Source organism: Equus quagga, chromosome 1 (assembly GCF_021613505.1).
Source record: "Equus quagga isolate Etosha38 chromosome 1, UCLA_HA_Equagga_1.0, whole genome shotgun sequence".
Taxonomy (NCBI): domain Eukaryota; kingdom Metazoa; phylum Chordata; class Mammalia; order Perissodactyla; family Equidae; genus Equus; species Equus quagga.
The window spans coordinates 86,720,285-86,747,508 of NC_060267.1; the positions used below are offsets into that span (position 1 = coordinate 86,720,285).

At 37.9% G+C, this 27,224-nt stretch overlaps 1 protein-coding gene across 1 annotated transcript in view; it reads right to left on the reverse strand.

Annotated features, from left to right (window-relative positions):
• Positions 1–27,224, reverse strand: part of PPP6C (protein phosphatase 6 catalytic subunit) — a 33,174-nt gene that overhangs the window by 1,916 nt on the left and 4,034 nt on the right. The window contains exons 2-6 of the mRNA XM_046675866.1: positions 11,632–11,727; positions 5,455–5,520; positions 4,293–4,434; positions 1,408–1,487; positions 1,017–1,226 (exon numbers count right to left, since the gene is read on the reverse strand). Coding sequence (XP_046531822.1) covers positions 1,017–1,226; positions 1,408–1,487; positions 4,293–4,434; positions 5,455–5,520; positions 11,632–11,727 — 594 coding nt within the window. The remainder of the gene's footprint in view (positions 1–1,016; positions 1,227–1,407; positions 1,488–4,292; positions 4,435–5,454; positions 5,521–11,631; positions 11,728–27,224) is intronic.

Genomic DNA, 27,224 nt, shown 5'->3' on the forward strand with positions numbered 1-27,224 from the left:
CCACAGCGTGGCTTGCCAAGCGGTGCCATGTCCACACCCGGGATCCAAACCGGCGAACCCCGGGCCACCGAAACAGAACGTGCGAACTTAACCGCTGTGCCACCAGGCCAGCCCCAGAAAATAAAGTATAAATCCTGTTACTACTAAAGTTCTCACAATTATAGAACCAATTCTACAGTTATCCCCAGTACTTTCAATAAGTTATAGGGCAATAGAGCCACTTTGGTCTGAGTCTATTAGAGAGTCAGAGAAAACATTTAGTCATATAATCAGAAGTTTCTGAAGAAAAGCATCTTATAAGTACTATCAGATATGAAATAAAGTTTTTATGGTTTAATAAATATATTGTTATCAATATCTATCATTTACTGAGGGTTTATATAGTTCCTGCAAAAATTCTGCAATGATTTGTTATCCTTCTTTTGCAACTTAAGGAAACAAGAGGTGCATTCAGGATAAATAACTTAGCTCAGTTATGTTGAACCTCGCACTCTGACTCCTTTATGCTAGATTACTTCCCAATATAAGCTTATCCCTACATGTGAGTGTGTGTATATGTGTGTATATGTAAGTGTGTGTATTTCTATAGAGTGAAAATAGCTGAACCTCAAAAAGTTGCCTATTCACAATATATACATATAACAAACCATCATGTTGTACAGCTAAAACTAATACAATGTTATATGTCACTTGTGTCTCAATTAAAAATGGATATATTAAAAAAAAGTTCCTTATCTTGTCCCTGCTATCTCATTGCTTAAATTGCAATATTTGAAAGAAAAGGAACATTTATTTTACACATATCACCAAATGGATGCTGAAGGAGGTGCTTTCATTATGTGATCTCATTTAACCACTAAGGAAAGACACGTATGATAAACTAGGTAAGAAATTCGATATCCATAGCCGCCAGTTTGAATAAACTAGACTAGAAGTTTGCTGTCTATAGCCACCATAGTTCTTTACACAGTCCATTAGCCACAAACAAACCACTTTCCCAAAAATGTTGGCTTTACCTCATTTGTGACCTTTGCGCCAAAAAGCCAACCTGCTCCTCGGGGACTGATCGCCCAAGTATCCACATCTTCAGGATCTGACCAAACCAGGTCACAAAATGCTCCTTTATGAGGAATTTCCTGATTCCGTTCAATGGTTCGAATTTGATCCAGTGTTTTGATATCAGGAGATAAACCACCATGAACACACAAAATCTGCTCATCTATTAACTAGCAAAAAAAAAAATAAATAACAAAGAATTAAATGTATAATAATAAACTCAGCCTTAGCTAAGTGCATCAAGGAATGCTAATGATATCAATATAACTGAGACGGCAGTTAGATAAAAACATGCAAAGTGTTATTGTCAGGAAAATACTTGAGGTTTTAAAAAGATTTATGTAAACTTACAGCTGCTACTGTGAGCATGTCAAAAACTTTGGTACAGTATCTCCAGGCATTAGCATTTCCATATTTGGTTTGGCATTCATCTATGAAAGAAACAGAAGAGTTCTCATTAATGAAGTTCTGAATCTGCCAATAAAAATAAAGAATACATCCAATACTAGGACAACAGAAATGCAGTTAAAACTAGGACAGCAAGTTATGACACACATTTTGCCCTGGTAGGTCCTATCATGTACAGTCAGAGGGAAACTAGTATTTAACTAGTCTAAGAATGTGGTCCTGCTTTTCATTCCAGAAGTGGCCCTAAGAAGTAGCTGAAATTATTGGTCAAAATGCTATGATCACGAAGAATTCAATAGTAATTTCATATACCCCAAAGCAAATGCTTTTGTACACTATGTTATTAATACCAGGAAATTCTATCAAAGAGTAATTTATTTAATGTGACTACCTTATTCTAGCAGGATAATCAAACAAATTAGAAGATCCTTAATTACAAGAGCACGGGTAATTCCTATCTCAACATTTCTCAGAACTAGGTTGTCTCTTCTGAGATTTTCTGGAAATTGTGCAACTAAATACTTGAGCTCCAGTAAGTACATCTGTAGTCATGACTGATGATAGACTGCCAATCAGGTTCTTACATATTCCCAGCTGAACACTCTCTCTGCTATCTACAACAGATAATAGGGCACACATTTCTTCTTTCAATTAATACCATGGAAATTCTGCTCTTTGGCTTCCTCCTTAATTTTGAAAATAACTGACATCACTATTGCCCTAAGTACAGCTGAAAATGATAAAGGATAGAAGACTATGGGGTATGGTCAATCCTCATGATTTTCTAAATTACATCTCTATGTGAAGCAGGACCCTTATTTAAACTTGCCTTGAGAGAGTTCTAACATTGAGCTCACTTTGCAGGCAGGAATCTTGTATTTTTCACCTTCACACATAGGGCAAAGCACTTGGTTCATAACAACTGCTCAGTATATGTTTATCCATGTGAACTGAAGTCCCCATATACTTAATAGCTATATATGGACACTTTCACTACTTTAAAATCAATGTTAAGTTCTATGATGACTAAAATTATCTCCCTTCTGAGCAGCTGCTGGGCTTCCTCTTATTAAACAAAACCATAGATGAGCACAGCTTTGGGAACGTGAAAATTCAATACTAGATGTTGTGCTGTTGTCATTTTCTTCAGTCAAGGCATCTTGATTAAAATGTCTTCCTTCTTCTCCCTCTTTTATCCCTTTTGCCCTACATTGATCAATGTTGGTCAAATTCTGGGGGGTAATTACATGTACAACATTAATCTTAGACAGTTGGAACCAGGTGCTTTCACCGAGCTAACACTACAATATGTATTATTCAAAATATTGAGTATTTAATAAAACAAGCAAAAACACTTATTTCAAATGGTACTTAGTATTTTTTGAATGAAAATCAGAAGTAACTTATAGAAAGGAGACAAATATTAGCCATCTAACTTTTCAATTATTAATATCAAAGTTATACAAGTAATATATTATCAAAATTTCTCAGTTTAATTGATAGTGGTTGACAAACTGAAAAGAGAGTTCAGCTTATCTTTATAATGACAGATAATAATTCAACATATAAAATCTAAAACTAAACAATTGAGATTAATACTTTCCAATCTTTCAATACCTGCATTGTGTGCCATAAAAATTCATATAAATAATCTCAACAATTCTGCTGTCTACCTCCTTCAAAGAGTTTCCAAACCCCATTTTTTTAAAACTTTCAACCACATAAAAGTTTTTTTATAAAGATGGGCACCTGAGCTAGCATCTGTTGCCAACCTTCCCTCTCTTTTTTCCCTTCGTCCCCCCAAAGCCCCCAGTGCCTAGTTATATACTCTAGTTGTAGGTCCTTCTGGCTCTGCTATGTGGGACGCCACCTCAGCATGGCCTGACAAGTGGTGCCATGTCTGCGCCCAGGATCTGAACCAGCGAAACCCTGGGCTGCCAAAGCGGAGCATGCGAACTTAACCACTCGGCCACCGGGCCGGCCCCCACGTAGAAGTTTTATAGAAGCAGCTATTTTGCTTTTCACAGCTGAGTTGTTTCTGACCCCTGATGTCCTAGCATTCTCTGCAGCAAGCACATAGATATACATATAACAGAAGGAATACACACACACACACATATATATATATATATATTTAAGAGGATATTCATATATCCTTGGGATAACATATATACTAAGCCGATATATAGATATATAAAACATTCTATGTATGCAAAAGGATATTCATTCAACTATGTGTATATAGCAACTTAAAAACAATCCGAACATCCAATGTTAAAGGGACTGGTCAAAGCAATTATAGTACATCCATACAGTGTAATAAAATGCAGCTATAAAAATAACATCAATGAAGTGAAAAGGCTGGTCACAATATTAAGTGAAAAAAGCAGGTGTGATCCCATTTAGTGTGGTGTGAACGTGCACACATATGTATACACACACACACATATATAGAGAACAGGTTCTCAAACTTGAGCATGCAGAACATTCACCTTCAGCAGATTCTAAGGCCCCACCCCAAAAGGTCTGCAGTGGGCCCCAGAATCTACACTTTTAACAAGCACCTCAGGTGATTCCAATGAGGTAAACTGAGGACTACACTTTGAGGCACTGATCTAGAAAGATGTACATCAAAAAGTTGAGAACGGTTCTCTCTCCATGGTAATATTTTCAATTGACTGAGGGAAGAGGGGAATTAAAGAGTGAGAAAGTGGAAAAAGATTACCTGTATTTTCTAATTTTACTATAAAGCACATGTATGACTTGTGTGGCTTTTTTCCCAAAGTGGAAAGTAAAACATTCAGAATCAGAGAGACAGAAGATCTTACCATAAAATCCATAGACCTGTGTTATCTGTCTACTTTCATGATTTCCTCGCAAAAGTGTAATACGATCGGGCCATTTAGCCTTTAGTGCAAGAAGATAAGTGAAGGTCTCCAAACTATAGTAACCTCTGTCTACAAAATCACCCTGTAAAGCAAAAGTTTACAGTTACAAACAATACAACAACAACAATGTATTTTTAAAATTATACCAAAGTGCCACAAACTCAGAGACACAGCCCAAAACAACAAAAATGAAGAGTTACACATTGAATTATTTGGAAATTGGGTTATAAGAAAAAATCCAAATGAAAGTAAATAAGCTGTTTGTACTAAATGTTTGTGCTAGTCTTAGGATTCAGGAGGCCTACAGGAACGCAGTGCAATGCTCTGGGGGTTTTCCCTGCAAAACCACCATTTTTTTTTCAATTCTCTATTACCTATATTAACAGATGTTTCTAAAAGGTCATGTGTGAATCAAAATTTTAAAAATGAATTTCAAAAATCATTTTAACTATATCAGAAAAGCTGCCAACTTGGAGAAAATAGATTTTTGTAATAACAACATGATAATTGTAACACTGTTCTAGGTTCAGCTTTCTGTTTAACAGCTGCATATGATAATATATTATTTATACTTCCCATTAATGTTTTACTTGAGCCAGTATTAGACCAATGGGTAAATAACTAAAAGAATAGGAAAGTGACCCAGAGACTTTCAGAAGGAAGGAACATGATAGAAGGATTCAGGAAAAGTTCAACAGTAACATTACCTTACAAAAGAAAAGCAAGCAAGTATCCACCTTAATAGCAAATGCGTACATGTGTATACTCATCAATCCACAGATTAATAACAGATGAAAATGAATGCTCAAAAAGTCTGATAAAATAACAATATATTGAATATTTATGCTTTAAACCTGTGGTTCTGGGCTATTCTTCTGCCCAACCATTACTGAGAGCTACACCCCAGTCCTACGTATACAGCACTTTACTCAAGCAATTATTCTCAACTAGAGGACGCAGCAAAATGTAGAAAAGTACAGAATCACCTTTTCATAAATTAAGTGATTCTCACATGGCAATGAAATTATTATGTAATTTACATGTAATGAGTCAGATCCTTTCCATTTTAAATAAGTATTTGATATCACTGGTGTTTACATACCATAAATATGTAGTTTGTGTCAGGAACCTGACCTCCAGTTCTGAATAGCTCACAAAGGTCATAAAACTATAAAAGAAAGACAATATATGTTGATTACAATTCCTGTGGAGTAAAATAATAAAACTGAGAGCAAAATGTGTAAAGAAGCAGTTAATTAAGAGGACTTCAAATATTTATATTTACAAAAGGAAATAAAGTGTAAGCAAAACTGCCAAGCACACAGCTCCCAAGCCTAAAAAAGGGCACTAACATAAAGCTCATAATACCATTAAAGTCAGAGGTCTCCCCTGCTCACATTTCTTTCCCATGTCTCCCTATCTATCACTTGAGAATCTGAAATCATTTAACTTATCAGTTACCTAAACTGTCAATAAGCTAACCTAACCACCCCATCCCATAGTCAGCATCTGTTTTAATGGATAAAAGATAAGGAAACAAGTGGATAAGAATTTCTTTCAAAGAATGAATTTACATACTTTAGAGTGTCATGAAGAGCAGATCAACCTACTTCCCATACTCTACCGTTGGGGATGTGTACCCTTAGGCTCCACAGCTGTGGAGTGTCTTCTTGATAATCAGTAAAAAAGAACTGTGTATTTCACCATATTCTAGTTGACTGAAAATTGGTAACTGATAAATTGAGCATTTGGTAACTTCAGTCAACCAGATTATCTTAATCCTAACTCCTTTTCTGAAAAGGATGAAAGGAAGTGACTGTAATACTATACAGATATTTCTTTTTTATTGTTCATACTGTGTGTGTATATATATATAAAATATATATATAAATAAATGACATATGATACACATACACACATTATATATACATCTGTGGGGTAGGAAGTGAGAAGTATACTTTCAAAGGGTGGAACTCTAGTAGAAATGGACAGCAAATATTTTAAACAAATAATAGTCTACCACTGAAGTGAGACTGAACATTTGTTTCATTCATTTACTTCCTAATTTTAAGAAGATAGAAAAATTTTATTTTAAACTTTCTAGAGTTTTTTTAATCTAAGCTAGTAACAACTCTTCAGACTTATGAAACATTGTTATAAAGGGTAGTGCTTTATTTCTTTCAGTAGTTAACACCTAAATTTCAGTTTTGTTCACTGTGACAAAACAGATTCCTATACTGTTTTAACTGTTAGAAATTTAAGTAGTAATTTTATTTTCAAGTGTAAAAGATAAACGTGCAAGAAATTAATAGTTGTAATTGGCACAGTATTAAAAGAATTATCTCTAAATAATTATCTCTAAAGATTATTAAAATATTCCTTCCTTTTGTAACACATATCTGTGTGAAGCTGGATTGTCGTCATATACTTTAATTAGTATATCCTGAAAGATTGAATGCAGAGGCAAGTTATGAGAATCTAGCCATGTTCTATTTAGCCAGATGTAAAAGAAATTTGCAAAAAATATAAAACAATGCCTCTCATTTTTTTTATCATTCTTTTTTTTTTTTTTAAGATTGGCACCTGAGCTAACATCTGTCGCCAATCTTCTGGGTTTTTTTTCTTCTTCTCCCCAAAGCCTCCCAGTAAACAGTTGTATATTCTAGTCGTAGGCCCTTCTAGTTGTGGCATGTGGGACGCTACCTCACCATGGCCTGATGAGTAGTGCGAGGTCTGCGCCCACAATCTGAATCGGCAAAACCCTGGCCACCGAAGCGGAGTGCACAAACTTAACCACTCGGCCACGGGGCCAACCCCTAAAAACCATGCCACCTTCTCAGTAAATTTTTGTTTTGTTGTGGAAAACAGTTTATTTTTCACTAAAAATATATGTTACTATTTAATGAACTATTAATTTTTAAAATGAATTTAAGCCTTAAAAAAAATGAACAAAAAAATTTAAAAAAGAACAGTTTTAATTCTAATGTGGTAAATACCAACTGACACAACAAAAACTTTTTGGGGACTTCCAATTTTTAAGACTATGAATGGGTCCTGAAATCAAAAAGTTTATAAACTCCTGAGCTAGCCAACTGTATCCTTGCCTCCTCTAATGATGGAATAAAATCCACTCCTCAGGACTGATTTTCTTTTAAAATGAGAACATTTACAGAGTGTCTGTGATATGAAAAACATACAATAGGTGGTACAAATTATTTGTGAAATGATGAGGTAGGCTTCCAGTAATGTAGGACACAGTTAATTTTCTGCACATGTTCTCGGTAAATGTTTATTGTATAAAGACTTTGGAAAAATATATATTGGAAAAATCTTCCAATATAGAGTAGGAACTATGGGTCCCTGAAGTAGAATATCTGATCATCTATTAAACATATATAGGCTAAATGGAAACTTACAAAGCTTTTGTTCAAGAACATATTTTTATAAACAGCGGTAGAAAAGTTTAAGGATGCTTACTCTTTCACCATACTTTTATAAAAGCAACAGTCTCATAAAACTTTTTAATGTTCCCTTCCTAACTCTGTGTGTAGACATACTCAGTTTTACATAGTAAAACTGTGTAGTTACATTATAGGTATAGTTTTGTATTCCATTCTTTTCCCTAAACATTTTTTCATTTTGCTACATAGTTTCCATTATAATCATTATTCATGACTGCCTTGAGTTGATAGATACACTTTATTAAAATGCTAGTCATGGAAAGTTGTTTCTTTTTTCTTTTTTAAAGACTGGCACCTGAGCTAACAACTGTTGTCAATCTTTTTTTTTTTTTTCCCTGCTTTATTCCCCCAAACCCCCTGTACATAGTTGTATATCTTAGTTGCAGGTCCTTCTAGTTGTGGGATGTGGGACACTGCATCAACGTGGCCTGACGAGTGGTGCCATGTCCGTGCCCAGGATCTGAACCCTGGGCCGCCACAGCAGAGCGTGAAAACTTAACCACTCGGGCAGAGAGCCAGCCCCTGATAATTTTTTTTTTTTTTTCGCCTTTAAGACATAGTCAAAGAAGTGAAATTACTAGTCAGAGTAACACATATTTACATATATACGTGTGTGTTTACATAGACTGAGAGTGTGTACACATACAGATACATATGTATACATATGTGTATACATATAGATACAGTCCTGTGCTGCTTAACAACAGAATATATTCTAAGAAATGTGCCATTAGGTGATTTTGTAGTTGTGCAAGTATCATAGAGTGTACTTACACAAACCTAGATGGGATAGCCTACTACACACCTAGTCTATTTGTTACTAATCTTATGGGACCACTATCATAGATGCAGCCTGTCGTTGATCAAAACATCATTATGCGGCATATGACTGTACATCAAAATTCAAAAAGGGGTCTTATCATACTCTGTTAGATAGACTGGTCTAACATGTTGAGTGGATAACACACTGGCCATTTAGAAAGTGGAAATGACATTTCATCATACATCATCAAAAAAACTGTATTTGTTAACATCACACTCATCTCATCAGAAGAGTCTCTAAGTTGTTAGCCTCATGGTGATGGACTCAATTTTTCTAAAAGCCCAATTTTTTATTTGAAAACTCAAATTTTGCCACTGGCAACAAACATTGTCAATTGTTTTCCTTGAAGTGACTAGCTCACTTCCTTTACTTTTGCAAAAATGGTCGCCAAATACCCACAGTTTGTCACTCATTTTCTCAAGTAAAAATAGTGTTCCATAAAAAAAGAGACTACTTCAGCTAGTGATGCAAAGAACTGCACAAGCACTTCTCCTTGAGCAAACCATCTCTCTTCGGTAGGCAGCAGGTGTGCTTTATGCATACTTCCTATGTCATCACATGCATTATCCAAGAGATGTATCTACAAGAGCTGAGAGTTCCAATTAATATTACTGCTTCATCAAGGACATTCTTAAGTGATCCTGGCATTTTATTTTACTCTGCATGCCTGCTGGTAAAGAATACAATGACAACCAGCACAGTCTGGTGCCACTCCCCTGATTCGTGCTGAGGCACCAGCAAATTTATCCTAATTGATTTTGTACCCTCAAGGGTCCATAGGCCATAGTTAAAGAACTTGTGAGCTAGCTGAAGTGGCTTCTTAAACAGCTAGTATGTAGCCAAGCCAGGACTTAAGTCAAGCTCTGTCTGACACTGAAGTCTACAATCTCCTCACTAGATTACACTATTTCAATGCTTCTCAGTGCTACATGCTTGCCAACATGTTTATTTATTCTCAACCCAATCCTGCAATTCCAGAACTGGCTCAAGGGGAAGACACTGTACAAGTCCCAAAGGATACATCTCACATTTGATTTACTCAGTCAGCAGACTTCAGAAGCTCCTCAACTTCCATGCTTTTGATTAGCAATTGTTTTAAGGGTCAAGTACAAGAGAAACAATGTTCAGTTGGTGGCATTCTTAAAATAACATGGGCTACCTGGCACCTAAACGAGTGTCAAAACTGAGCTCTGTTCCTTGGCAGCTGTGCGAGTTTGGGCTAATTCTTAATCTTTCACGCTCAGTTTCCTTCTCCATAAAATGACTCTCTCATAAGACTCTTGAAAAAATCTGACATGGAGTATGTGAAAAAGCACTTCGTTAACCTCAAAACACAAGATTAATGTTAGCAAGAACTGTACATTTGACTGAAGGTATATATAATATAAATTTCCAACTTTATGATTTTAATTACTTTTATTAGTTTGAAGCCGCCTCTAACTTCCTGACCTTTGATCATGGCTGTAATTCATCTAATGAAAAGTCTCTGATAACACAGGTAACCCCTCAATTTTAATATTCTAACCAGGGAAAAACAATACTTGGTTTCTAAAAGCTGGAATAAACCAAGTAGCTCCAGCTTTTAGGAGTGTGTTAAGGCACTGCATATATTAATAACCTTTAGGTTAGCAAAATACAAATGTTTATTATCCTTTTTGAAAGAAGTTATATGGAAATTTTAAGAAATCCACTCCTAAAGTCTATTCTAGAGAATTAGAATTCCAACCCATCAAAGATGATATAATAAGGCCTCTATTTAGAAGCCGATAACATGCAGATATCAGATCTATTATAACCTCAACCATCCAGAGAACAGATGGAAAAACCAAAAAGAAAAGAGACTACTAAGTAGTCAAAATAGGAGTTTACTCACAGAGCAACCACCAATCACAACCAATTTACACATATTTCTGCTCCTTTAGGCAGTCACATTTAAGGCAGGGAAATTTCACGGAAGACAGTAGGTCCCACTGCCATTCATAAATACTGTATTATCCACAATGTAATATACGTCTTATAGCTGCAACTCCTCTGCATGCATACAGCAGGTTGAGTGTGCTGTTCAGCGTTCATTTCCCTGTAAAAAAAACCTCTACACATACACAGAAGGTTTCCAACTAGGGTAAACACTGACAGTAAGAGTCTAATGATGAGGTGGGCCCCTCCTGTCACTACTTTGAAACTCTCAAAAACAAACAAAAACGTAGCGGATGAAAAACTGAACTAAATCTCATCTCATTACAGCAGTGACTTGCTGTGAAATCATGCACCAACAATTTTATCTTTCTGAACTTCTGCTGTTCTCATTCACACTAAGAAAATGACAAATCTTCAACAAAATATGACATGAGTGAATAGAACAAATGAAAAGGAAATGAATAGAATGAATAAAAAATTAGTGTCTAAAACCAAAGCATCTCATATTAATCATAACTATGAGCAGTCTATGTTGTGTTTTATACCTCCCCCTTTCCACAGAGCAGTAACGGTACACTCTATTCACTTTGCAAGGATAATTTCAACAAACTTCATTAATAATCTGACCACTACTTTTTTTTTTTTTTAAAGATTTGCACCTGAGCTAACATCTGTTGCCAATCTTTTTATCTTTTTCTTACTCCCCAAAGTCCCCCAGTACATAGCTGTATATTCCAGTTGCAGGTCCTTCTGGTTGTGCTATGTGGGACACAGCCTCAGCATGGCCTGATGAGCGGTGCTAGGTCTGCGCCCAGGATCTGAACCCGTGAAACCCCAGGCTGCCGAAGAGGAGTGTGCGAACTTAACCACTCGGCCAAAGGGCCAGCCTCTAACCACTACTTTTATTCACTGTAACAGTAACCAGGAATCATTACTGTCACACAGACTGAGGCAACCTAGCCACCCATCAGCTGTGGTTTTTTGCTTTTTGGGCTTTTTTAATATTTTGCAGCACAAGAGGAAACACACATGTACCATGGACAGCAAAAAAACTAAAAGTCTGCTCAGGAAATTTTACCTGTCCGTGTATGTCTCCACACACTGTTACTGGTGTCGATACTGGCTGGACATTTGACTCTTCCAAGAGGAGGTCACAAACATAGTCACATAGCCGCTGTAAAAAGAGAAAATAAAATGCAACTTTTTACTACAATATTAAAACCAAGGATCAAAGGCAAAAAAGACAAGAACTAATACATACATCATTTGATAAGAAAGGAAACTATCCTTTGATGATTCTGGGATTAGATTCTGCCAGCTTTCACTTTCATCTCATAATGTCTAAGAATGATACAATGACTATTTCAAAATGCAAACTCCCTGGCTACACAAACAATAGGTTCTAATAGACAGATGGCTTTACAAAGAACTAGAAAATGATGCTTTTCACTAAAAAATGTAAGAGTAAATAATCTTAACAGGAAAAGTTTTTATTTGCTGATTTTCAAAGTAAACTGCAAACCATGCACTTACTATACGATCCAGCAATTGTACTCTTGGCAATGAAAAGTTATGTTCACATAAAAATCTGTACAGACACAACCAGAGGCACTCACAACTAGAATATACAACTGTAACTGAGGGGTTTTGGGGAGAAGAAAAAAAAAAGAAGATTGGCAACAGTTGTTAGCTCAGGAGCCAATCTTTAAAAAAAAAAATCTGTACAGAAATGTCCATAGAAGCTTAATTCACGATAGCCAAAAACTGGAAATAAATCAGATGTCCTTCAATAAGTGAATAGCTAAACAAATTGTGGTACATCCACACTAGAAAATATTATTCAGCCATAAATAAAAAGAAACAAACTATTGACACACAAAAACCTGGATGAATCTTACGGGATTTATGCTGAGTGATAAAAAACCTATCCCCTACATGCTGTATGATTCCATTTATATAGCATGCCTGAAATGACAAATCTATAGACATGGAGACCAGATTAGTGGTTGCCAGGGGTCCAGGAGTTAGAGGCAGCAGGAGGGAAGTAGGTGTGGTTATAAAAGGACAACATGAGGAATCCTTGTGGTGATGGAACTGTCTGTGTCTTGAATGCGGTTTTGGATCCATGAGACTACAGGTGTAATAAAATTGCACAGAACTAAATACATACACACTCTCACACACACAAATAAGTATAAGTAAAACTGGAGAAATCTGAAAAGGTACAATCTGTGGATTGTACTGATGTCAATATTCTTTTGTGGTATTTGTAACTTAGTTCTACAATTTGTTACTAATGGGAAAAACTGGGTGAAGAGCACATGGGATTTCTCAGTATTCTTTCTTTTTTTTTTTTTGTGAGGAAGATTGTTGCTGAGCTAACACCTGTGCCAATCTTCCTCTATTTTGCATGTGGGATGCCGCCAGAGTGAGGCTTGATGAGTGGTGTGTAGGTCTATGCCTGGGATCTGAACCCACAAATTAGGCTGCCAAAGCGGAGTGCATGAACTCAACCACTATGCCACCAGGCTGGCCCCTCTTGGTATTATTTCTTACAACTGCATATAAATCCTCAATTATCTAAAAATAAAAAGGTTAACTAAAATAAATTAATTGATTACAAAATGCAAATCTAAAATTGAGGAGTACTAAGTTTTTTTTAATGACTTTAAATGTTTGCATTTTTGAAATATTTGTCCTCTGACAGCACTCAAATCAAAAGATTTCACAGAAGGAAAATGATCCTAACAAGAGCTGTCTAGAAAAGGAAGTGTATAGTCCCACTACGTATAGAGAACTGGATGGGAACCTTCCTCCCATCTGAGACCAGCTTATACTATAACCAGAGGCCCCACTGGATTTTAGGATAGGTCTGCCAAGAAAGGAGAAATTAAACCACACAAGCATAATGAAATGATTTTAAATATCAATTAAGGAATCTAAATGTTACAATTTACTTAAATATATGAGAGAGAGAGACTTCAACAGTTGCAGCTACAACACTTTACACAGAGGCAAGCATAGGAGAGAACTCACAGTGGGGGCGGGGGGGGTCACAGGAGGCAAAAAAGCCCCCAAAAGAAAACGAGGGGAAATAGGGATGTTTAGAAAATTTCTAAATAAAATAGCCTGTTCTAATTCCTCAACTAAGTTCCTGACCTTCAAACAGCATCTCAAAGACAAGATCTTCCTTTTGGCCTAGAGTCCTTCTGGCCTTCAGTCCCTGAGTAGCTAGCTCCTCCTTGTGTTGAATTTCCCCAAACCCTCAGTTGCTTCGACAAACGATCCTTAGGCTTGCCATATAATTCCTCCATTATTCATAAAAGGAACAGATACAGGTGAGTGAAACAACGTTTCCGAGCTCAGAGCCTTAACTTTATAATGAAAGATGCTCTCTAAGGTTCCTTCAGATGTAAAATTCTGGTTTGCATTAAAAACCACGTACGCCAAATCTCTTGCTTGACCCGGATGATAAGACTGAGATTCACAAGCATTCAGATTACAAAACTACTTAATCTTAGGGACAGATCTGGAAGCCAGGTTTCCTACCTCTTTCCACTACACTATCTTTAATATTTAGTTGTTCAATGAAACCAGTATTTATGAGAGCCTAATATGGAAGCGGGTATCGTTCCAGACACAAAGTAAACAAACAGTAATGACCAAACAGACTAAATGCTCTGCTCTCAGGGGCTTACTCTCTAATGGGGAGAGATACAGACAATAAACAAATAAATAATAGATATATACTAATTTTTCAGATAGTGATAAGAGGTATGGAGAAAAATGAAGTGCTGGAACAGGAATAAAAAGAGTGGTAAAGTTAGGAGGTAGGCATTGATATTTCAAATAGGGTGAGCATGGAAGCCTTACTGATAGTGACTTTTGAGCAAAAATCTGAAAAAGGTAAGGTTATGGGGGAACAGCATTGCAGGCAGAGAGAACAGTAAGTACAAAATGCCAAGAGGTGGAAGCATGCTGGCTGTTTGACAAACACCATCAAGGGCTGGTGTGGTTGGAGTAGACTGAATGAGGAGAAAAATAGGAGAGCACCACAGAATTGGTCCTTGGGGGTGAACGTAAAGACCTAGGTTTTTAATGGGAAGTCATTAGAGGGTCCTGAGCAGAGGAGTGATAGGATCTTACGTCTCTATGTTGAAAATGGACAATGGGGAAGTTAGGGTAGAGAAGAGGCAAAGGCAGAAGTAGGGAGACCACTGACGAGGCTTCCTCAACCATCTAGGTAAAAGTTAATACTGGCTTGGACCAGAGTCATAAAAGTAGTGGTCACAAGGGAACAGATTCCAGATGTTTACTGAATGTAGCATCCATCAGATTTGGGAACAAGTGGATACAGAATATTAAAAGAAAAGAATCAAGGATGACTTAAGGTTTTTGGCTTCAGTAACTGAAGGATGGAAACAGTCATTTCTCAGATAGTTAAGACTCCAAGGAAAGATTTTCTTCTATTGTAGTTTTTTTTTTCCTTTTAAATAGACTTCATTTTTCAGAGCAGTTTTAGGTTAACAGTAAAACTGAGCACAAGGTACAAAGAGTTCCCATATATCCCCTGCTCACAAACACACACAGCCTCCTGTATATCAACATCCCACATTAGAACGGTATATTTGCTACAACTGATGAACCTACACTGACACATCATTATTACCTAGAGTCCACGGTTTACGCTGGGGGTCACTCTTGGTGTACATTCTATGGGTTTTGACAAACGTATAATGACATGCATCCAGAATTGTAGTATCATACAGAATAGTTTCTCTGCCCTAAAAATACTCCATGCTACATCTATTCATCTCTCTCTCTCCCCTCAATTCCTGGAAACCAATGATCTTTTTACTGTCACCACATCTGCCTTTTCCAGAATGTCATATAGTTGGAATCATACGTACGTGGTCTTTTCAGGTTAGCTTCTTTCTCGTAGTAAACTGCATTTAAGGTTCCTTCATGTTTTTTCATGGCTTGACTATTTCTTTTCACCACTGAATAATATTCCATTGTCCCAATGTACCAGTTTATTTATCCATTTGCCTACTGAAGGACATTTTGGTTGCTTCCAAATTTGGCAATTTTGAATAACACTGCCATAAACATCTGTGTATGGGTTTTGGGTGGCCCTAAGTTTTCAATTCATTTGGGTAAATAGCAAGGAGCATGACTGCTAGATTGTACGGCACGAGTATGCTTAGTTTGGCAGGAAACTGCCTTTAGTCTGGTAAGAAATGGTCTTCCAAAGTGGCTGTGCTATTTTGCAATTCTATCAGCAATGAATCAGAGTCCCTGTTGCCCTACAACTTTGTCAACATTTGGTGTTGTCAATGTTCTGGTTTCTGGCCATTCTAATAGGCGTAAGGTGGCATTACATTGTTCTTTTAATTTGCATTTCCCTAATGACATATGATATGGAGCACCTTTTCATATGCTTGTCAACTGTATATCTTCTTTGGCAAGGTGTCTGTTCAGGTCCTTGGCCCATTTTTTAATGGGGTTGTTGTTTTCTTGTTGTTGAGTTTTAAGAGTTCTTTGTGAGCCAGCCCTGACGGCCTAAGCATGCCCTGCTTCAGTGGCCCAGGTTTGGTTCCCAGGCACGGAACCACACCACTTGCCTGTCAGTAGCCATGCTGTGGCAGCAGCTCACATAGAAGAACCAGAAGAACTTACAACTATATGCAACTACTACATACTGGGGCTTTCAGGGGGGTGGGGGTGGGGGAAGATTGGTGACAGATTTTAGCTTAGGGTGAATCTTCCCCTGCAAAAAAGGAGTTCTTTGTGTATTTTGGATAAAAGTCCTTTATCATATATATCTTTTGCAAACATTTTCTCCCAGTCTGTGGCTTGTCTCCTCATTCTCTTGACACTGTCTTTTGCAAAGCAAAAGTTTTTAATTTTAATGAAGTCCAGCTTATCAATTATTTTTTTTCATGAGATTGTTTTGTTTGGGTTTGGTTTGAGGGATGGGGAAGTAGGAATTTGATTTTTTTTTTAACAACTCCATTGAGTTATAATTCACATACCATAAAATTCACCCCTTTAAAGTGTAAAATTTAATGGTTTTCAGTATATTCTGTGGACAACCACCACCATAATCAATTTGAGAACATTTTCATCACCCCAAAAAGAAATTCTGTACCATTTAGCAGTCACTCTCCATTTCCCACAACCCTACCCTACGGCCTTAGGCAACCACTAATCTACTTTCTGTCTCTACAGATTTCTCCATTTTGGACATCTGATATGTGGCCTTTTGTGACTGGATTCTTTCACTTAACATAATGTTTTTAAGGTTCATCCATACTGTAACACGTGTAACTACTTTGTTCTTTTTTATAATTGAATAATATTCCATTGTATGTATTTACCGCTTTTTGTTTACCCATTCATCAGTTGCTGGAATGTAGGTTGTTTCTACAAGTTAGCTGTGAGAGTTTGATTTTGACACATTCTTAGATGCCTATCAGACTTCCAAGTGCCTAAGATGTTCTGGAAACAGTTGACCAAATGAGTCTTGAATTTCAGGAAAAGGATCCAGGCCAGAAAGAGCAATTTGGAGACTGTCAGGATATACATATTTCGAGTCATGAGACTAGAAGCGATAAGTAAAGTGGTTGCTTACAAATAGAGAAAAGGAAAAGTTCAAGAAATGAGCCTCAAAAAACTAAAACTAGAACTACCATATGATCCAGCTATCCCACTACTGGGTATCTACCCAAACAATCTGAAACCAACAATCCAAAATAGCATCTGCACCCCTATGTTCATTGCAGCACTATTCACAATAGCTAAGACATGGAAACAATCCAAGTGCCCATCGACTGATGATTGGATAAAGAAGATGTTGCGTGGGGGGGTTGTATACACACACACACACACACATACACACGCACATACACACACAATGGAATACTGTTCAGCCATAAAAAAAGACAAATTCATCCCATGTGCAGTAACATGGAAGGACCTGGAGGGAATTATGCTAAGTGAAATAAGCCAGACTGAGAAAGACAAACACCAGATGATTTTACTAATATGTGGAACATAAACAAATACATGGACAAAGAAAACAGTTCAGTGGTTACCAAGGGAAGGGGGTTTGGGGGTGGGCAGAAGGGGGTGAAGGGGAGCACTTATGTGGTGACAGTCAAGAAATAATGTATAACTGAAATTTCACATTGACATAAACTATTATGAACTCAATAAAAAAAAAAAAAAGAAAGAAAGAAATGAGCCTTAAGACTCCCCTTAGAAGTTAGGGGGAAAAGGAGGAAGCAGCAAGAAACTGCTTAGTGAGGAACAAAGGAAACCATGGGAGTATGGGTATTCTGGAGGTCCAGTGAAGGAAATGTTTCAAAAGGAGTGATCAACTGTGTTCAATGCTACTGGAAGGTCAAATCTTAAGAAACAGAGTAGGACTGAAAGGGAATACATACTCCTTTATTCCTAAATAAACAAGTACCAATCCCAGAATATCTTATACTCTAGAGCAGAAAAGTGGTATATCAAGGAAATCCAAGGCATAGTTCAGAGCTTCAGAGCACAGCCTTTGAAGTTAAAGAGATGAGACAGCACATATCAGCTCCACCTCTTACTACCTATTACTTAGCTTATTGTCTCTTACTTAGCTGTGCAACCCTGAGCAAGTTAGTTGATCTCTCTGGGCCTCAGTTTCCTCATGCACAAAACAGAGCTACCAGCCTGAGGATATTCTGAGGATTAAACAAGATAGCGCATGCAAAGTGCTCTGCAGAGCTTTTACACACACACACAGAGTCATACACTCAATCTACCACATACAAGTGTATGCCGAATTATAAAATACGACCTATAAGACTATACATCAAACCCATAATAGCAGTTGCTGGAGATGTCAAACAAAAGGAATTCCACTTTCATCTTTGTTTATTTCTTTTACTTTTTAAAAAAAAGTGTAAAAAATTTTATTCTTGGTAGAAGGAAATACTGAGGTATTGGTAGAGTGTTCTTCATATTTTGCTGTTACTGCATTTCTTTTTTAAAAAAAACTTAATAAATGTCATTTTGAAACTAGAAAACGGCCTTAATTGAAAAAAATGCAAGATGCAGAATAATGTATACGCTACCTCTTGTATTAAAGGAAAAAAAACATATACACATGCACACACGTACATCTACACACTTGCTTATTTTTATTTGTATAGGCCTAAACTGCTGTTTCTGGAAGCATCCATAAGAAACATAACACTGGCTACCAATATGAGGAAGAGCACTGGGTGGCTGGGGGCAGGAGTGGAAGGAAGACTTAACATTTATAGCCTTCAAACTTTTTAAGTTTGGAACCATATAACTGTATAACCTATACAAAAAAACATTAAAAATGTATTACCAGAAAAAATAGTCTTTCCAAAAGATGGTGTTGGGACAACTAGATTTCCAAATGCAAAATAATTAACTTGGACCCCTCACAGTATATACAAGAATTAAAACGATTAACGACCTAAATATAAGAGCTAAAACTACAAAACTCTTAGAGGAAAACATAGGGGTAAATCTTCCTGACCCTGGATTTGGCAGTGGAGTCTTGGATATACCAAAAGCTTGAGCAATAAAAGAAAAAATAAATAAGCTTGACTTCATCAAAATTAAAAACTTGTGTTCATCAAAGGACATTATCAAGAAAGTGAAAAGACAATCTGCAGAATGGGAGAAAATACTTCGAAATCATATATCTGATAGGGGTTTAACGTCCAGAATATATAAAGAACTACTACAACTCAACAACAAAAAGACAAACGACCCAATTAAAAAATGGGGAAAGGACTTGAATAGACATTGTCTCCAAGAAGATATACAAATGGCTAATAAGCACATGAAAAGATGCTCAATACCATTAGTCACTAGGGAAATAAATGGAAATCAAAACCACAATGGGATACCACTTCACATATACTAGGATGGCTATAATTTTTTAAAAACAGAAAATAAGAAGTGTTCATGAGGACGTAGAGAAATTGGAACCTTCATATATTGCTGGTAGGAATATAAAATGGTGCAGCCACTGTGGAAAACAGTTTGGTAGTTCCTTAAATGCTAAACACAGAATAACCATATAACCCAGCAACTCCACTTCTGGGTATATACCCAAAAGAATCAAAAGCAGGGACTCGAACAGATACAGTGCACCAATGTTCACAGTGGCATTACAAGCCAAAAGGTGGAAACAACCCAAGTGTCCATCAACAGATGAATGAATAAACAAAAATGTGCTACATCCATATAATGGAATATTATTCAGCCACAGAAAGGAATGAAGTGCTGATATATGTTAAAATATCGATGAACCTTAAAAACATTACGCTAAGTGAAATAAGCCAGTAACAAAAGGCCACATATGATCCAATTTATATGAAATAACAAAAATGGGCAAATCCATAGAGATAGAAAGTAGATTAGTTGTGGCTTAGGGTTGGGGTTTAGGGTGGGGGGAAATGGGGAGTTACTGCTAACGGGGATAGAGTTTCTCTTTGGGGTAGTGAAAATGTTCTAACACTGATTATGGTGACGGCTGCACAATTCCATGAATATATTAAAACTCACTGAATTGTATACTTTAAAAGTGAACTTTATGATATGTGAATTTTATCACAATAAAGCTGTTATTTTTTTAAAAAATAAATAATATATATCTTATTAAAAAAATAATAATTACCACCTTTACCACAACCACCCAAATCCACTCCTATGGATAGAGACAGTTGTTCTTCCAGTCAATTTCAAAAGATCAGTGTTGTACAGCATTTATTTTTATTATAATCCATTAGATCTGTGATATATAATTTATTTTTATAGTAATTAGTTCCAAAAGTTTATAATCTACTATTTTGCATCTTTTTTTTTTTCACCCTAACTCATTCCCATCTAGCTTAAGGGTATTCCCAAAGAACAAATATGCCATGTTTGGCCTGTAATATTTTATAGTCTTTCATTACTACCTCCCTTCTCCTCATCTTGCCAGAATAAAAAGCACTACTCTTTTTAGGTTAGCTTCATAGAGCAGGAATTAATACTTTGAAAAGTTTTTTTTTCCTGATACTATACAATTTTCAAAATAAAACAGTATAGTGATGTTTTAAGGTACTTATCTCGGGACCTTACCCAACTTTCTTAGGTATAATGCCTTGCTCAATTAATATCTGCAGTATTGGTGCAGGTATACTCACCAAATCTCCTCAAAGAGAATTCCACCAAGGTACTTGCAGAAGTGCTTTGCTGTCATTTGTACAAGAGTGGGCAGAGTTTTCTGTTTGCCGCCATGAAGCCTGCGTATTGTCAGACACTTGTCCTGTCCACACTCCTTTCAGATTTCACATCTTTTAAGAACAGGCCTAACTTCTATCAGTGAAGGTCAGAGCCCATACCATGAATACAACTTGGATGTTTCCCCTTAACACATCCTCTGACACAAGGCGCCCCAGAAGCTCATCTCCCAATCTTCTTTCCACAATACGTCTCTGGGAGAGAAAAGTTGTCTATTTCCCACAACGTTAATCTCTCTACTTGCCCACTCTCAGGAAACTGTTGGTTACTTGTAAACTTCAGTGCTCCACTGTGTAGACCTCTTTAAAGATCAATTATTAAAATATTACCCAAAAAACCAACCTACTATAAACTCCACCCTAAATTAAACCAAACTGTCCTCTAGAGAGGCCTGTCCTCACCCTGCATTATACTGTCCTCCTTTCTCAATTGCTTTTTCCCAAATTGCACTTTAATGTCATGCCATCAACCTGTAGTAAGGGACATTATAGGAAAGAGTCCTCTAGAGAGCTTGTCACGGTGTAGACTATAAACAAGGAGTATAGGATGCTGTGGTTAAACAGCTGCCTTCAAGGAGGACCCAGGGGAAGAATGTCTCTCTGCTCCCTTTATCAGGGATAGAAGTGACTTCCCTGAGAAGCTTGTTTTTATCACCTCGTAGACTCTAAATTTTTTAATTGATTAGTTTCCATCTTTCTGTAGGTTCCTAGAAAGCTTAAGACCTAATCTCAAAGAAGTAACCTGGTCCTCATCAGAGCTTTTATTTTGTATACTACTCTCACTGTTACTGGTGGCTCCATCTTGGTTTCCTATCTTTATTTTCTCTGTCTCATTTTTCTTACTTATTCTGAATGTAATTTATCTTGCTATATTGAAGGAATCTTTGCAAATCACTCTATATCCTTTTTGGAACAAAGTGAATTATCATTTAATTAATATTCTGAAACTAATCACAGCACAGATTCCAGAGGGACTCCATGATTCCCATATTTGAAGGTGCCAGAATTTGCAACCACATATCACTGGCTCTCCTAGCCCATAATGCCTGCTGAACTGCAAGTCACCCCTAGTAACTGGCCCACAGCCCCAGTGCTCATCTGAAAGTAACAGGAGACAATACACTAAAGAACATCACTGTGAAACCCTGCCAGTCTCAAAGGCCAGTGAGTGTTCAGAGAACACATGCAAAAACTACTTAGGCAGCATCTTCAACCCCAGGCCAGGCATGCTAACTTGAGGAAAATAACAGCTGCCTCCTGTAACTGCCACTTCTGTAGTGCCAACGAAGGATTTAGGGCGCTGAGTCTCTAAGCCAAAGCCGTTGCCTCTCATCTATCCAGTTCAGCAGTAGCTTACAAATTCATATCGAGCACACACAAAAATAAGAAGTCTATGAAATCTCTACAAACTCTATATAAATAATCAGCCAGCTACAGCCAGTGGCCTCACAGAGCCCAGCCTTGCCACCGGAGAGCGAGGCTCCTCCAGAGCCCTTCACAGATTTGCTCTGCTGCTGGGTTTGGAGGAAGCATGGTTTCTCTTACTGCTCCAAAACAGTCACCGAGGCAAGAGTCTCAATCTTATCTCAAATGTAGGGCAAACTACACCCATCTCTCCCCACAATGCCCAATTAATTCCTAATGCTTGATGACCTCCATTCTCAGGAGGTCCTACTTCTGTTCTCTACCTTTTCCTCAAAATACTTGTTCATGGTTCCATTCTATTCTCCGCTCCTGTCTCCCTGTTTCCTCTTGCCCCTCAAACACACTGGATTTTCAATTTTTATAATTCTTTGTTTAGCTGATCTTGCTATCTAAAACATACTATTTCCTTTTACATACTGGTATTTATAAAATACCCTTATCTTAAGAAACAAAAATCTATCTAAAATTATATTTTACACAGCCTTTGCACAAAGTCTCTACTATAATACAAATCACTGAGAATGGGAAGTGGGAATCCAAGATGACAATGAGAGTCATACCCTTACAATCCAGAAGGAAAAATCTGCATCTTCCAAGCCAGTTTCTCAACCACAGCACTACTGATAATTCTTTGTTGTGGGGTGCTGCTGTCCTGTGCATTATAGGATGTTTAACAACATCTCCGGTCTCTACCCACTAGATACCCATAGCAACCCCAGAGCTGCAACAATCAAAAATGTCTCCAGACATTGCCAAATATCTTCTCGGGAGCAAAATCACCCCTAGTCAAGAACCACCGGTCTAGACCTTTCTCCTGAGTTACACTATTAGAATGGTGTCTGTAGCAAACTTGGCAATCAATAATTGTTTGCTAGCTAACCAACCTCTGCATCCAACAGTCTTCTAAATATCTCTACCTCAATGTCTTGATTTGACAGCATCTCAAACTCAGTACAGCCCAAACCAAACTCCCTTGCATTCCTTAGTCTAGTTACAGTATTTACTAAGTAATCCATCAGAAACTAAGAGATTACACTGAACTCTTCCCTCCCTCCCATAACCTAAACACAATCTGTCAACAGGCCCTATTCTAACTTCTTCATTTCCTCTTAAAAACCACAATCACTTGTCATGGCCTTACTTCAAGCTCTCATGTCACCTGGCCTATTGCTTCTATGACATGTTTGTCCCATTTCAATCCATGGTCCACAATACTGCCAGAATAATAGTTATAAAACCTATTGTCACTGTCCTCCTTAAAAATCTCTCAAGGGCACTCCTCTGTCTATGGCAGTGTTTCCCAAACTCCATTCAGATATCATCTCCATTATTTTGTCATATTCCTACCACACAGAACGATGTATCCCTGTACTCATTCTCTTTGAATCTACTTTTCTTTCTAGTCACATTTTAAGCAATATCACAAAGCACAGTATGATTTGTTTCCCTCTAAAATACAAAAACATTTCAAAGTGTTTATCCATGTACCACCTAAAAGATAAAAATCCAAGTTTATCAGCCTAGTCTTCCATGATTTGGCCTCTGCCTGTCTTCCCACCACCACCTCCAGGCATACCAAACTACTTCAAGTTCCCTGAACCAGCCACATTCTTTCAGATTAAGCTATATCATCACACATGGTATTTATTCTCCTTGCACATTCTTGCCTTCCCGCTTTGTCGACCTGAACAAACTGCTCATCCTCTCATTTTTCCTCCTTTGTGAAACCATCTCTGGCTCCAGAGTTAGATGCTGCTTCTTCTATGTTCCCCAATATCCCAAGAGCCCTCTATTTTAGCACCTACCACACCATGCAATTTGTTTACCTTTCTAGCTCCCTTACTATATGGAGAGATCCTCAAAGGCAGAGAGAAGTATCGGACTCTTCTCTATCACCCACAGTGAACAGCACTTGACACAAGGAAACATTTAAAAAAATGTTTGTTGGGGCCAGCCCTGTGGCGTAGTGGTTAAATTCAGCATGCTCAGCTTCGGCAGCCCAGGTTCACAGGTTCAGATCCTAGGCACAGACCTACACCACTCGTCCGCCAGACTGTAGTGGTGACCTACATACAAAATAGAGGAAGACTGGCACAGATGTTAGCTCAGGGCTAATCTTCCTCAGCCCCCCAAAAAAAAAAAAAAACAAGGGGCCAGCCCCATGGCTGAGTGGTTAAGTTTGCGCACTCTGCTTCGGTGGCCCAGGGTTTCGCTGGTTCAAATCCTGGGCGCAGACGTGGCACTGCTCATCAGGCCATGCTGAGGCAGCATCCCACATGCCACAACTAGAAGGACCCACAACTAAAAATATGCAACTATGTGCCGGGGGCATTTGGGGAGAATAAGGGAAAAAAAGAATAAAAATTAAAAAGAAAGAAAGAAAGAGGAAGATTGGCAACAGATGTTAACTCAGGGCAAATCTTCCTCAGAACAAAAAAAGAAATGTTTGTTGTAAAGCAGTATACCCTTTGATTCAACAAACTTTAACTGCCTATCACATATAAGCAGTGTTCTAAGACTTTGGAGAATACAAAAATAAACAAGAGGGACTGGCCCCATGGCCCAGTGGTTGGGTTTGTGTGCTCCGCTTCAGTGACCCAGGGTTTCGCCAGTTCGGATCCTGGGCATGGACATGGCACCGCTCAACAAGCCATCCTGAGGCAGCATCCCACATAGCATAACCAGAAGGATCTACAACTAGAATATACAACTATGTACTGGAGGACTTTGGGAAGAAGAATATTTTTTTTTTAATTATTAAAAAAATAAATAAATAGGGGCTGGCCCCGTGGCCGAGTGGTTAAGTTCACGCACTCCGCTGCAGGCGGCCCAGTGTTTCGTTAGTTCAAATCCTGGGCGCGGACATGGCACTGCTCATCAGACCACGCTGAGGCAGCGTCTCACATGCCACAACTAGAAGGACCCACAACAAAGAATACACAATTATGTACCGGGGGGCTTTGGGGAGAAAAAGGAAAAAATAAAATCTTTAAAATAAATAAATAAATAAATAAATAAATAAATAAATAGGGGCCGGCCCCGTGGCCGAGTGGTTAAGCTCGTGCACTCTGCTTTGGCGGCCCAGGGTTTCAACAGTTCGAATCCTGGGCAGGGACACGGCACCGCTCATCAAGCCATGCTGAGGTGGCATCCCACATGCCACAACTAGAAGGACCCACAACTAAAAATACACAACTATGTACCAGGGGGCTTTGGGAGAAAAAGGAAAAAATAAAAAATTTTTTAAATAATAATAATAAAAAATAAATAAATCAACAAGAGATGATCCTGCCCTCAAGAAGCTTACAGTCTAATGGTGGAGACAGACATATTTGTTATCATACAAGACAGAACAGTATACGCTAAGAGGTAAAATCGAGCAGAAAGTGCCAAGGGGCAAAGATCAACATAGAAAAGAAAGAAAGGGAATTTTTTTTGTTTTTAAAGATTTTTTATTCTTTTCCTTTTTCTCCCCAAAGCCCCCAGGCACACAGTTGTATATTCTTAGTTGTGGGTCCTTCTAGTTGTGGTATGTGGGACGTCGCCTCAGCGTGGCTCAATGAGCAGTGCCATGTCTGCGCCCAGGATTCAAACCTACAAAACCCTGGGCCGCCTGAAGTGGAGCACACGAACTTAACCACTTGGCCACAGGGCCAGCCCCTGAAAGGGAATTTTTAAGAGCAAATAAATTCAAGTATGTACTCTGAGTCCTTGTGGCAAAAATCACTTAAACCTCATCAAGTCCTGGCTCTGATATCTGTTCTGCCATCACAAAGACTGTGTAAATGATAGCATGAACATGAAGGCGCTCTGGCAACTCTAAGTACCTAGGCAAATTCTAATCATTGCTAATAATTCTTATTGCGAAATCCCACAGCCCTGTGTGGAGAAAGTGACATCCAAGCTAGAGCTCACAAGGCACACAGATAGAGGAAGCATAAATGATAGTTATGGACATGAACTCTGGAGCCAGACTACCTAGGTTTGAATACCAGCTCTTCCACTTACTTAGCTGTATGACTTTGGAAAGTTAGTCAGCTACCTATCTATAAAATGGGGCAAATATTAGTACCCAACTCATAGAGTATTAAATGATTTAATGTGTGTGCTATGTAAGTATTAAAGAAGTAGATGAAAGAAACAGTCTGAGCAGAAGCAAAGAAGCAGGGAAGTACATGGCATGTTGTCAGAAAAGATCTATCCAATGTACTTAGAATGGAAGGCAAAAAGAAAGGTGACAAAGTGGAAGATGTACCTAAAAAAGCATGCTCTTTGCCATCCTAAAAAGGCTACTATATCAGAAAGAACTCTGCATAGAGAGGCTTTCAAACCTAATTCACTGATCAGCTGGACATCCTCAGGCAGATCATAAACTCTACAAAACTCACTTTCCCTGTTGGCAAAATGAGAAGGGTACAGAACTAGAAGAATCCCGATTCTCTCTCAGCTCTGAAATTCTAGGAAAGCGGCTGGGGAGTCAGAGGCACGCACTGTCCCATGCGACACCTATGGCCACATGTAGCTGTTGAGCACCTGAAATGTGGCTGTTCCAAACTGGGATGTGCCATAAATGTAAAATATACACCATATTTCATAGACTTAGTACTCAAAAAGGCATAATATCCATTAGTAAGCCAGGCATTATCAGAAAGGGTCTTGAAAACACTCCTCTGGCCCTATACAAAGCCATGGTGTGTCCCTAACTGCTGGACTATGTTCGGTTTTCCCTGCAGTACCCGAAGAAAGATACAGTACAAAGCCAAACAACTCAGGTAAACAAGATGATTGATAAGACAGGCAATAAGATGAGTGACAAGACTAACAGGCTTCAAATCCGTAAGGATAAAGACTACCATATATGATGAGAATCTACAAAATCAGATAGAAGCTGAGGAGGTGCGAAAGGCTGTTCACCAAATCTCAGAAAAAAGCAAGG